This window comes from Eumetopias jubatus, unplaced genomic scaffold, assembly GCF_037043125.1.
Source record: "Eumetopias jubatus isolate StellerSeaLion01/CBP00866 unplaced genomic scaffold, mEumJub1_p1.0 scaffold_4, whole genome shotgun sequence".
Taxonomy (NCBI): domain Eukaryota; kingdom Metazoa; phylum Chordata; class Mammalia; order Carnivora; family Otariidae; genus Eumetopias; species Eumetopias jubatus.
Genome location: NW_028274810.1, coordinates 16305455 through 16318118, shown reverse-complemented (window position 1 = coordinate 16318118; position 12664 = coordinate 16305455). Strand labels below are relative to the sequence as shown.

The window sequence follows — 12664 nt, the reverse complement described above, 5'->3', positions numbered from 1 at the left end:
AACAAGTCATTTTTAAAACAAATATATAGCTTTTTTAATATAAATGTAAAGTACATATGCAGTATGACTGGAAATAAACATCTTCAACTCTGGGCTCTTTTCGAAAGACACAAGATGATTTTTTCAAAAATACATTCAAAAGATACAAGATGCATGGATAAGTCACATTCATACCTTATAATGTTAAAGAGCAAACAATTTAAATTCATAATGAACAGTGACTGCTTTTCAGTAGCTTGAAACTCTAGTCATTCATCCCATAATTCTTATGAGTAAGAAAAGAAAAAGCTAATCATGTACCTTAATATGGTCATTTCTGGATTACTCAAAAGTATAAACCACCCTGAAGAAAAAAATAGAGTCCCATGTTTATCACAGGTATTATAAAAATACCAAGACATTTATCAGGCATAACTAATGTATCAAAAACTATATTTTAGAATAATGTTTCACAAACACAAATTCAACATTTCTCTTTGGTTCAGAAAATATAAGAGGTAGGTTCAAATAAAGTAAGTGCCTATTACATCACTGGATTTTCACTAAAATGTTGGCAATTTGTAACAGAAATCACTAGAAATCAAACGTGAGTTTAGGAACTAAATTAAAAAGCTACAGAACAACAACTAATAAATATCTAAGTCCTAATCACACAAATCAAAACAAGATGGTTGACTACAAAAACGTTTTAGTAAAATGAAAAATATGTTAACAGTATTATAAATGTTCTGTATTGTAACATGTTCCTAAAACTTGGGGCAAGGGAGAATATGAACGTATATGTTTATGACTTAGGCCCTTCATTTAAACGTAGGTACCTACTACACAATATTAATACATACCACTATTAAAATGCACTAATCTCCTAGGTTTGTGCTGTCCAAATTGAGAACTGCAGGTTCAAACAAATTCAACAGTGTGGGGGAAATGAAAATGTCACTCACCCATGATCAACCTACTTCATGTAATTAAGAAATGTCAGATTACCAAGATTGCTCCCTAGAAGCTTTCCTGATTAAAACAGAATCTGATCCAAGTAGGAAACAAAGGACAAAGACAAGAGAAGAAGCTGATATAAGAGGGTTTTTTTCTCGGTGCTTTTCAAAGCAATGACAGAATAAATAGAAGCTTTCAAATAAGTTGCCTTGTGTTGATAATTTAACAGTAATATACTGACAATCGGTGTGCCATTCCAGGAGCCAAGTAACAGTGCAAGGAAAATGGAAAAAGGCCCACTGAAACAAATATTATTTCATCACTCCTCCTTATACAAAAATACAAATGGACTAGAGTATTTGCATGCCCTAGAATTCTGCCACTTAAGTTCATTCTCATTCAGCTTCAAGAAAGATAAGGGTAGAAGCCATATACTTATTTGGCTGCTGTAAGATATGTTTTCATGCAATGATTTTCCATTAATGGTTCTACAAGGAAATTTTAACAAGTCTATAAAGACATTCAAAATACATAAAACAACACAAGTTTCAAGTTTTTCTCATCATTTTGTTTTGTAGAAAAAGACATTTATGTATTAAGGAACTGGCGTAAACTTGAACCAACCAAAATAAAGATTAATGATTTCTAATTACCACACAAAACATATTTAATTCGAGCAATACATTTTTTCAGATTTAGGACTCAGGGCATAGATGCGTAGAAAGGTACTAATAAGAAAAGATAAAATACAATTTTTGCGGCCTTTTCAAAATTGTATGAGCTTATCAAAACTATGATTTTTGACATTTCTGTATATATAAAATTGAGCCCAAATGTTTGAAGTAATCATTGATATGCTCTTCCTTTTTTTGTGAGAAATATAGGACTTCTTTTGCCACAGGCTTGTAATTCTAGGAGAAAAAGTCATTCCAGAGATTGTTGAAAACTTCAATAATCATGCTAAAGCAAAAAATTCAACATGTCATTTCTGGGATACTCCTAAAGTTTGCTTCATATTTTCATAAACCACATAACTGATGCCCACAGCGGGGAGCACCTTCATGAAGTTTGGAGTGATGCCTCTGTAAAGTCCTGGGATTCCTTCTTTAGAAATTATTCGTCGAAAGAGGCTAACCATGTTCATCTGTTTATTTCCTTCTATCATGGCTAGAAAAAAAAAAGAAAAGAAAAGAAACCAAGCTAATTTTTTTTTTTTTCAGATTTTATTTATTTATTTGACAGAGAAACACAGAGAGGGAACACAAGCAGGGGGAGCAGGAGAGGGAGAAGCAGGCCTCCCACGGAGCAGGGAGCCCGATGCAGGACTCAAACCCAGGACCCCGGGATCATGACCTGAGCGGAAGGCAGACGCTTAACGACTGAGCCACCCAGGCACCCCAAAACCAGGCCAATTTAATATTCAAGAATGTTTTGTTATTACTACCATATACAATTACAATCCTGAATGACATTCAAGAATATAATGAAAGGATAATATTTATCCCAAGGGGCCCAAGAAAGTACCCTTTTATGTAATTCTCCCTGCATGGCACTTGATAGTTCCATAATTATAATAACAATGATAACAACAGTTATTTGTTGAGTGATTACTATGTGTTAGATACTGGGCTAATTACTTTATCCACCAATCCTGCGAGGTAAGTATTATACCCATTTTATAAATGAGGCATTGGAAGCTTAGAGAGATGGAGAAACCTGGCCTGGTACACTTAGCCTGTAAGGGGGAGACCTGAGAGCAGTCTTTCTGATTCCAAATTTCACACACTTTCTACCACCAGGCAATGCCACCGCCCCACCTCCTCATTAACTACGCACGGAAAAGAGAGTATAGTTCAATCCTGGGAATTAAGGGGAGCAGGGGGAACACTTTGGGGAACTTGGGAAAATGTAGGGTCCTGGGGCAGTGCAAATGACCTCAGGAGGCAAGAAAGGGGGAATGGGGAAGCCCGTGTTGCTGGCACAACAAAGACAGGGGCGGGAACATGCATGTGCTAGGGGACGCAGCTGACTGCCCACGTGGTCATTACACAGAGGGCCACCCAGCGGCGGGAGGCAGAGAAATAAAGTGGGGCCAGATTACTACAGGCTTTGAAATTCCCACTAAGAACTTGAGATTTTATTCTGAAGACACTGGAGAGTCACAAAGATTTCTGAACAAGCATAAAATGATCAGGCCTTGGCTTTAAAAACAACAGCTCTATGGGCCACGGGAGGACAGAAATGGAGTTGGCAGATGGGAAGGGACGGCTTGCCAGGTGATGCTGTCAATCAGACGGCCTGAGTTTGAAGTCTAGCTCCACTATTTGCCAAATGTAAAAATTTAAGGAAGTTACTTAATCTCTTTTTTGCCCCAGTTACTCATCTGTAAAATGCAGATGATATTAGTATCAATGCCAAAGATGGCTGTGATGGATAATGAGAGAATACTTTTGAAATACTTAGTTACTAACTTTGCATTTTTCTCTCCAGCCACATGATCATTCAGTGCCTCAAACAGTCCCCATTTCTCCTGCCTCAGTGCCTTCACATATATTTTTCCTCAGGCTAGAATGCTCTTTATTTTTCCAGCCCACCCATCTTTGTCCAGCTAACTCCCACCTGTCTTTCCAGGTTGAGCTTAAATAACAATGTTCTCAGGCTCCCAAAGTAAGGTTAGAGCTCCTTGCTCTGTGCTCCCCTAACAAAGGGGAGGTGGTGTAACAAGACTGTTTACTTGTTGACCGTTTGTCTTCTCCACTCAACAATGGCAGGGACCACATCTGACTTGTGGACCGCTCTAACCCTAGCATCTGGCAGAGTTTCCAGCACCTGACCATTGGGGCTCTGGAAGTATTCGTTAAGTAATGAGTGACGGCTTGGTTGGGGGTGGGGTGGTGGTCAGTACTTGGAAGAGAGACTGGAGATAGAGCTGTAGATACCCAAGGGGCACTATTTAAAGAAATGACAGTGGGTGAGTGAGACTGGCCAGCAAAAGAGCCAAAAAGAAAAGAAAGGCACAGGCTACATACTCTAAATAGCAATAAAAGCCAGCAAGTCTTAAGAAAAGAGACTAATCAATGAGCTGGGAGAAAAGCCAGGACACAGTGTAATCAAAGCCAAGGGAGGGGCACCTGGGTGGCTCAGTCTGGTAAGCGTCCGACTCTTGATTTCGGCTCTGGTCATGATCTCAGGGTCGTGAGGTCAAGCCCCACATCAGGCTCCCTGCTCAGTGCAGAGTCGGCTTGGGTTTTTCTCTCTCCCTCTGCCCCTCCTCCCACTGCTGCATGCTCTCTCTCGAAAATAAATAAATAAATCTTTTTTAAAAACAAAAAACCAAAAAAACCACAAAACCCACCTTGAGCCTGCATGCGTGTTCTCACCAAAGCCAAGGGGTAGCTGGCCAGCTGACCACAGGTGCTGGATAAGGCACCACATCCCAGCAACACCATGACTCCAGGGTTTACAGAGTCTTTGGCATAATTATCAAGCCAATGGGACTTCAGGAGCTGCCGGAGAAACAGAAAAGAAGAGAAACGGTGAACAACTACCTCGACAACTGCTTTCACTCAGCATGAACGTTTCCTTAGCCACTCTTGTCCTTACGAGAGACGGGCCACACTGCTGCAAGATCAAGTGGCCCATTCCCAGGAGCAGAAGGCACTGTAGGAGGCGGCAGCTCTGCAGAGAGCGGGCAGGTGGTGGGGAGCCCGTGGGGACTCAGAACACATGAGGTTTGCACTGGTTGCTCATTTTCTTCTAAACAAATGTTAAGATCAACAGCACTCCCAATGCAGTATCTCAAGAATATTTCCTACGGTGAGTTTAATAAAAACAATATAATTCTGCTAATTGCATCTAATTTTGTACTTTACACATATGTTATATTTCATTTAGTCCTTTCCCTGAGGTGGAGCTATTCTTCCAATTTTAGAAATGAGGAAAATGAGTCTCAGTGGATTTTTTTTTTTAACAAGGGTGCAGAATCAAGTGTACTGATCCCCAGGCTGTGCCTTTCCCCCTATTATCCTACATCCTTGTATTTCCATTAGAAGGCAATGACGGAAAATAATTGTATAAAATTGTATAAATGCATATGCTAATCTACTTTTTAAATATATAATATTTTCAGTATAAGAATCTATGCTAATATGTGGGGGAAATTATTGTTATTGGTTAGCGCAAGCATAGTAATATACTACCTAAAGCAATCTATGGATTCAATGCAGTTTCTACTCAAATCCCCATGGCAATTTTTAAAGAAAAAGAGAAAACCACCCTAAAATTCATATGGAATCTCAAGGGACCCCAGTGAGCCAAAATAATCTTAGGAAAGAAGAATAAACTTGGAGGCCTCATACTCCCTGATTTCCATAGATCCTACAAAGCAACAGTAATCAGACAGGGTGGTATTGCCATAAAGACAGATACACAGATCAATGGAACAAAAGAGAGTCCATAAATAAACTCGAATATATGGCCAAATGATCAACAAGGATGCCAAGACTACACACTGGAGAAAGAACAGTCTGCCACAAATGGTGTGGGGAAAATTGAACATCCACATGCAAAAGGATAAAGTCGGACCCTTACCTTACACCATATACAAAAATTAACTCAAAATAGATTAAAGACCTAAACAGAAGACCTAATACTTTACAACTTCTAGGAGAAAACATAGCATAAAAGTTTCAGGGCGGGCGCCTGGGTGGCTCAGTTGGTTAAGCCACTGCCTTCGGCTCAGGTCATGATCCTGGAGTCCCGGGATTGAGTCCCGCATCGGGCTCCCTGCTCGGCAGGGAGTCTGCTTCTCCCTCTGACCCTCTCCCCTCTCATGTGCTCTCTCTCTCTCATTCTTTCTCTCAAATAAATAAATAAAATCTTTAAAAAAAAAAGTTTCAGGGCACTGAATTCGGCAATGATTTCTTGGACATCAAAAGCACAGGCAACAAAAGCAAAAAGAGATAAAAGAACTTCACCAACTTAAAAACTATGCAGCAAAGGAAACAATCAGCAGGGTGAAAAGGCAATCTATGGAACAGGAGAATATATTTGCAAACCACACATCTGATAAGGGGTTAATACCCAAAATACATAAAGAACTCCGATAACAATTTAAAAAATTAAAAATGGGCAAAGGCAACAGATATATGAAAAGACGCTCATTAACAGAACATAATAAAAAAAAGATGCTCAACATCACTAATCATCAGGGAAATGCAAATCAAAACCATAATGATATATCACCTTACACCTGTTAGAATGACTAGAATCAAAGAGACAAGAAATAGGGGCTCCTGGGTGGCTCAGTTGGATAAGCATCTGACTCTTGATTTGGCTCAAGTCATGATCTCAGGGTTGTGAGATGGAGCCCCGCATCGGGCTCCATGCTTGGCGTGGAACAAGATTCTCTCTCTCCTTTTCCCTCTGCCCTTCTGCCTACCCCCATGGCTCACACGAGAAGAGGAGAGAAGAGAAAAAAGAAAAGGAAAGGAGAGGAAAGGAAAGGAAAGAGCAAGTGTTGGAGAATATGTGGCACAAAAATTCACAAAAATTCCCACATTGTGAATATAATTAACATCCCTGAGTTGTACCCTTAAATATGTGCACTGTTGGTGGGAATACAAATTGGTGCAGCCGCTGTGGAAAACAGTGCAGAGGTTTTTCAAAAAATCAAAAGTGGAACTACCATACAATCCAGCAATTCCACTACTGGGTATTTACCCAAAGAAAACGAAAACACTAATTTATAGCCCTATGTTTACTGCAGCATTATTTATAATAGCTAAGATATGGAAGCAACCTAAATGTCCATGGATAAATGAATGGATAAAGATATGGGGGGGATGTGCGCACGCGCGCGTGCACACACACACACACACACACACACACACACACACAGGAATATTACTCAGCCATAAAAAATAAGATCTTGCCATTTGCAACAACATGAATGGACCTAGAGAGTATTATGAGGGTATTAAGTGGAATAAGTCCGAAAGAGAAAGACACGCACCATATGATTTCATTTATATGTGGAATCTTTTAAACAAAACAATGAACAAACAAACCAAAAAAAAGTAGAAACAAACTCTTAAATACAGAGAACAAACTGATAGTTGTCAGAGGGGAGAAGGAGGGAGGGGAGAGGCAAAATGGGTGAAGGGGAGTACAGGCTTCCAGTTATGGAAGGAGTAAGTCATGGGCATGAAAGGCACAGCATAGGAAATACAGTCAATGGCATTGTAATTGAGTTGTATGGTGACAGATCACAGCTACACTTGTGGTGAGCAGAGCATAACATATTGAGTTGTTGAGTCACTATGTTGTGCCCCTAAAACTAACATAACATTGTGTGTCAACTATACTTCAACAAAAAAAATGGGCAAAAAATTTTGACATTTCTCCAAAAAAGATATATAAATGAACAAAAGCATATGAAAAGATGCTCAACCTCACATATTATCAGAGAAATGCAAATCAAAGGCATAATGAGACATTGCCTCACATCTATCAGGATGGTCACTATGAAAAAAAAAACAACACAGAAACAGAAGCTACCAAGTGTTAGCAAGGATGTAGAGAAATTAGAATTCTTGTGTACTGTTGGTAGGAATGAAATAGGGTACAGCTACCAAGGAAACCAGTTTGACAGGTCCTCAAAAATGGGCAAAAGAGGGGCATCTGGGTGGATCAGTCATTAAGCGTCGGCCTTCGGCTCAGGTCATGATCCCAGGGTCCTGGGATCGAGCCCCGCATCAGGCTCCCTGCTCGGCGGGAAGCCTGCTTCTCCCTCTCCCACTCCCCCTGCTTGGGTTCCCTCTCTTGCTGTCTCTCTCTCTGTCAAATAAATAAATAAAAATCTTAAAAAAAAAAAAAAAAGGGAAAGAAGCCAGACAAAAAAGGACAAATATTATATGATTCTACTTGAAAGAAATAACTGGAATGGACGAATTCATAGAGATAGAAAGTAGATTAGAGGTTACCAGGTGCTGAGGGTGGGGGGAGAGTGGAGAATTATTTCAAAACAGTAACAGAATTTATGTTTGGAATCATGAAAAAGTATTGGAAATAGATAGTGGGGATGGGTCACGACATTGTGAATATAATTAACATCCCTGAGTTGTACCCTTAAAAATGGCTAAAATGGCAAATATTGTGTTACATACATTTTACCACAATTTTTAAATTAAATTTTAAATTAAATTCCAAAGGCCATTGAATTGTAAACTTTAAATGAATGAAATGTATGGTGTGTAAATTGTATCCTAATAAAGCTGTTTAGAAAGAAAGGTATGGTCCTCTAAGAAAACTTGCATTCCACATTCCATATCTCCCCTCTGCTACAGGCTTACTCCTATCACAGCAAAACTCCCCACCCTGAGCCTTAGCAGTTGGCTTGTCTCTCTCCCCGACCAGAACTACAGTTTTTTCAAAGCAAAAACCAAGATTGTTTGTCAGATTCGTAAATTATTAAATGGTTTAAATGGCAGAGTTGATCCAAGATTTGTGGTCTAAGTTGTCTTTTCAGTGCCAGGGATGAATCTGTGTCATCCATATCAGTCTCTTGGCTTTATGATGGTAGATTTTAACAAATCAAAGAAAATGTGCCCTCTTTGATTATTTCCTATTCCCTCAAAAAAAATCCCTCGTACCATCGTCTAAGCTGAAAAATTATTACATTATAATTCTATAACAATTATCTTATATAACGTGAGTTTGTGCTCTTTATTTATTAAAATAATTCACAGGGAAATCTGATACAAAGATGACCACAGGCATATGGGGTCTCACATTCAAGGTACTGGAAAAAAAATGATCAAACAATGCACCCCTGAATCTACTTTTAATCACAAACTATTTCCTGGTATATATGTGCTTCTTTACATAAAATCAAATTCTAACAATAAGAACTATTTAACTACATTTTCAGATTCAAAATATTGCTACAGACTCACCTCATACACAGCAAGATCTATACCTGCATAAGGTATGATGCCTAATAAGTTGGGAACATAACCTTTGTAAAAAGCTCCCATGCCTTCATGTTTCAAAATCTTCTTGGCACAATCGAATATTCCAGAATATTGCCCAGTTTTGCCTACAGCCAGCCTGGTTTTCATAACCTAGTTATAAAAGAATGTAACAGATTATCATTTATATGAATTCTGTCATCATAGAATTCAAAGGAAGTAATTTTACAGACAACAAATACCTGGCACATATTGTCTCTCAAATGACTGCCCAATCTGTTGATGTGTTATCCCTCACATATAACGTCTACTGAAGGGCTAACACCAGAGCCAAGAAGACCTACTTATTGTAAAGAGGATCTGAATGAGGGCAGAGGAAATAGAAAATAATTCACAGATGCCTTAAAATTGACTTGTGACCAATTAGATACGGAAGGTGAGGGAAATGGTAGCGTAGAGGGTGACCCCAGTGTTTCTAGCTTGGAACACAGGAGGGGGACAGCAGGGAGGTGGGAAGGTTATGTTATTAACTGAGAGGGAGGATATACGAGGAAGACTGTGTATTCAGTTAGGATATTTTTTGAAGGGTGTGAGGAATATGAACAACCATATTAAGATACTTGTAAGGAAAGCTACATTAATATGCATACCACAAAGGTGAAGATTAAGGGTATATTTTGCTTAAATCTTACTAGTTGTTGAAAAACCCTTTGTCATATCAATAAAGATAGCCACATCTACAATATTATTTTTGCTCTAAAGCAAGAATTGACAAGCTTTTCCTGCAAAGGCAACATAGTAAGTATTTCAGTCTTTGCAGGCCTAAAACTTCAGGTCTGTTGCATATTTTTAAAATCCTTTTAACCAACTTTTCAAAATGTATAAAGCCATTCTTAGCTCAAGGGCTGTATGAAGTACTCCCCAGTCTCATGGTTTGCCAACCGTCTAATGGTAGGATGTCTAGTGAGCACTGCCATCATCACCTCATCAAATCTACTATTAAACTTATGGTACAGAAACTCTTTGGAGAAGAATGGGTGCTGTCATTCTTATCAACATTGTGGCAGCCAGCCTCTAAGAGGGCCCCCAACTATCCCTGCCGCCTGGTGTTCACACCGTTGTGTGGTCCCCTCCCACACTCTCCCGGGGGTGGTCTGTGTGACCAAGAGAAGACAGCAGAAATGACAAAAGACTGCAGCTTCCATCTTGAGTGCTGGCTAACAATTCTCTCTCTCTCTCATATTACCGACTTGGGAAAAATAGCTATCGTGTTGTGGGGGTACTCAAAATAGCCAATGGAGAGACCCCTGAGATAAGGAACTGACACCTCCAGCTGTAATAGCCAAGGAGGCTCAGCAACAAACACGTGAGAGAGCTTGCAAGCAGACCCGTCCCCAGTTGAACCTTGCAGTGACTGCAGCCCTGACCCACACCTTGACTCCAGGCTCAGAGGAACCCTGAGCCAGGGGCACCCCGCTAAGCTACTCCCAGATTCCTGACCCACAGAAACCGTGAGATAATAAATGCCTGTGTTAAACTGCTAGTTTGGGGATAACCTGTTGCCCAGCGATCGATAATGAAACGAACACCACCAACACAGTCAGACTTCGCAATGGTACTTACCTCCATGGGATAAATAATAGTCTGTGCAGTTGCTCCGGCCAGGGAACCAGAGATAAACCTCTCAAAGGTTCCTACTTTTTGTCCTTCCTCAGTAAGCAACTTCTTGTACTGTATAAATACATTTAAAAATGTAAATTAGTACCTGCTATAGACTGAGTCACGTCTCCCCCTCCCAACAAATTCTTAGGTTGAAGCTGTAACCCCCCACTGTGATGATATTTGGAGATGGGGCCTCTAGGAGATAATCAGAGTTAGATGAGGCCATGAGGGTGGGGCCCTCGAAAGGCTTAGTGTCCTTAAAAGAGACACCAGAGAGTTTTCTCTTCCCCGCTCCCTCCCTCTCTTTCTCTTTCCATACACACATGTACTAAAGAAAGGCCATATGAGCACACAGCAAGAGGGTAGCCGTGTGCAAGCTGGGAAGAGAGCCCTCCCCAGCAGCCAAATTGGTCAGCACCTTGGTCTTGGATGCCCCACCTCCAGGACTGTGAGAAAGTAATTTCTGTTGCTTAAACAACTAATAAGGTATTTTGTTATGGCAGTCCCAGCTAAATAAATACCAAAATACAAATCAACTCCTCGTAATCAATTAATTGACAATATGATGGTGTTTTTCCAAATGCATACGCTGCATTAACAATACCCAGAAGAAAAGCAAAGCTTAGATGCTAAAACATTCGGTTTACCGGACAGTGGTTGTTAAGTTCGATTTCCCCAGAACATAGATGTTCCACAGATGGGACCAGTCACTCCTATGCTAAAACACAATAATAGCATTCTTTCCCAGAAAATATAGGGTTGATAAAGTGTTCACAATTTTTATATGTTTTCCTCATAGATTTTCTTTCCTTTTTTTAAGATTTATTCATCTGACAGAGATGGAGAGATCGAGAGAGAGAGAGAGAGAGAGACAGAGCACAAGTCCGGAAGCGGCAGGCAGAGGGAGAAGCAGACTCCCCGCTGAGCAGGGACCTGATGTGGGGCTCAATCTCAGGACCCTGGGATCATGACCTAAGCCGAAGGCAGACGCTTAACTGACTGAGCCCCTCAGGTGCCCCTAGCTTTTCTTTAAGACGAGTTTATTTTCATCAGTATAATTAAGTGACACATATTAACAAAACAACTGAGAAAGACATTTCTGTGGGTAACACATATATGTGTTACATATATACACTACCACATCAACCCCAGAGTAAACGTTATTCCTATTACCATTCTCTTCCTACAACTTGGAAAAAAAGGCTCTGCCCAAACACAGACTGGTCGCAAACCAGATTCCTTGTTTTAGAGAGGTGAGGTGAGTCTACAGAGGTAATTAACCACTGACCCAGGAGGGAGAAGTGGATAAATCAAAAGAGAGAAGCGGGAGGCTAATGGGGCTCCCAAAGCCACCCTAAAATCCTTTTGTCTGTCCTTTTCTTTTCCATTTGTTACAACACCTATTTAAATGTTTCCATTCTCTCCCAGCTTCCAATACCACTTCCTCCCTTATTCTCAGGAAATGTCCTTTCTTGGGAACTCAAGGAAGAACAGAGGCCACCAAGCAAGAATATTCCTGCCCACCCTCCACAGAATGATCCACAGCCACATACATTTTCTTTCTTCCCAAGGTGACAGAAGAAGAGTTCCCATGCCACCAAAGCCAATCCTTCCCAGGGCCTTGGATGGCACCCATGTCTCCCCGGCCCTTCCATCCCCACACATACTTCCTGTGAACACTTGCTGCATTCACCAGCCTCTCCCTTCTATACTTTTAACATGCTTCCTTCAGCCAGCGGCACATTAAAATAAAACTTATCAAAACCCTCCCTCTGCCCACCATCTTTCTTATCTATCACTTTCCCTCATTTCTTCTCCTTCCCTTCACTCAACTCAAACTCCCCAAAAATGTGCCTACACTGTGCAATTTTCGTCAGCCCCTGGTTTACTTTCACTCATTTCAGAATGGTTTCTCATCTCTTCACTTCCCTGGAACCTCTATACCAAGCTCTCCTATCTCTGGATTGACAAATCCTTTTTTATCCTCTCACTTCTAGGCCATCAGTCTCTGCATTTCCTCCATCCCTCTGGCTATTCCTTCTCAATCCCCTCTACAAGGGGCTCCTTCTTCTTCTCTTGGGGCATATTCCCAGAAT

General features: G+C 40.4%; 1 protein-coding gene across 1 annotated transcript in view; it reads right to left on the bottom strand.

Annotated features, from left to right (window-relative positions):
• Positions 1 to 9: 9 nt before the first annotated feature.
• LOC114207994 (mitochondrial adenyl nucleotide antiporter SLC25A24) overlaps positions 10 to 12664 on the bottom strand; it is a 49971-nt gene continuing 37316 nt past the window's right edge. The window contains exons 7-10 of the mRNA XM_028102086.2: positions 10530 to 10637; positions 8892 to 9059; positions 4292 to 4442; positions 10 to 2103 (exon numbers count right to left, since the gene is read on the bottom strand). Coding sequence (XP_027957887.1) covers positions 1919 to 2103; positions 4292 to 4442; positions 8892 to 9059; positions 10530 to 10637 — 612 coding nt within the window. The 3' untranslated portion in view covers positions 10 to 1918. The remainder of the gene's footprint in view (positions 2104 to 4291; positions 4443 to 8891; positions 9060 to 10529; positions 10638 to 12664) is intronic.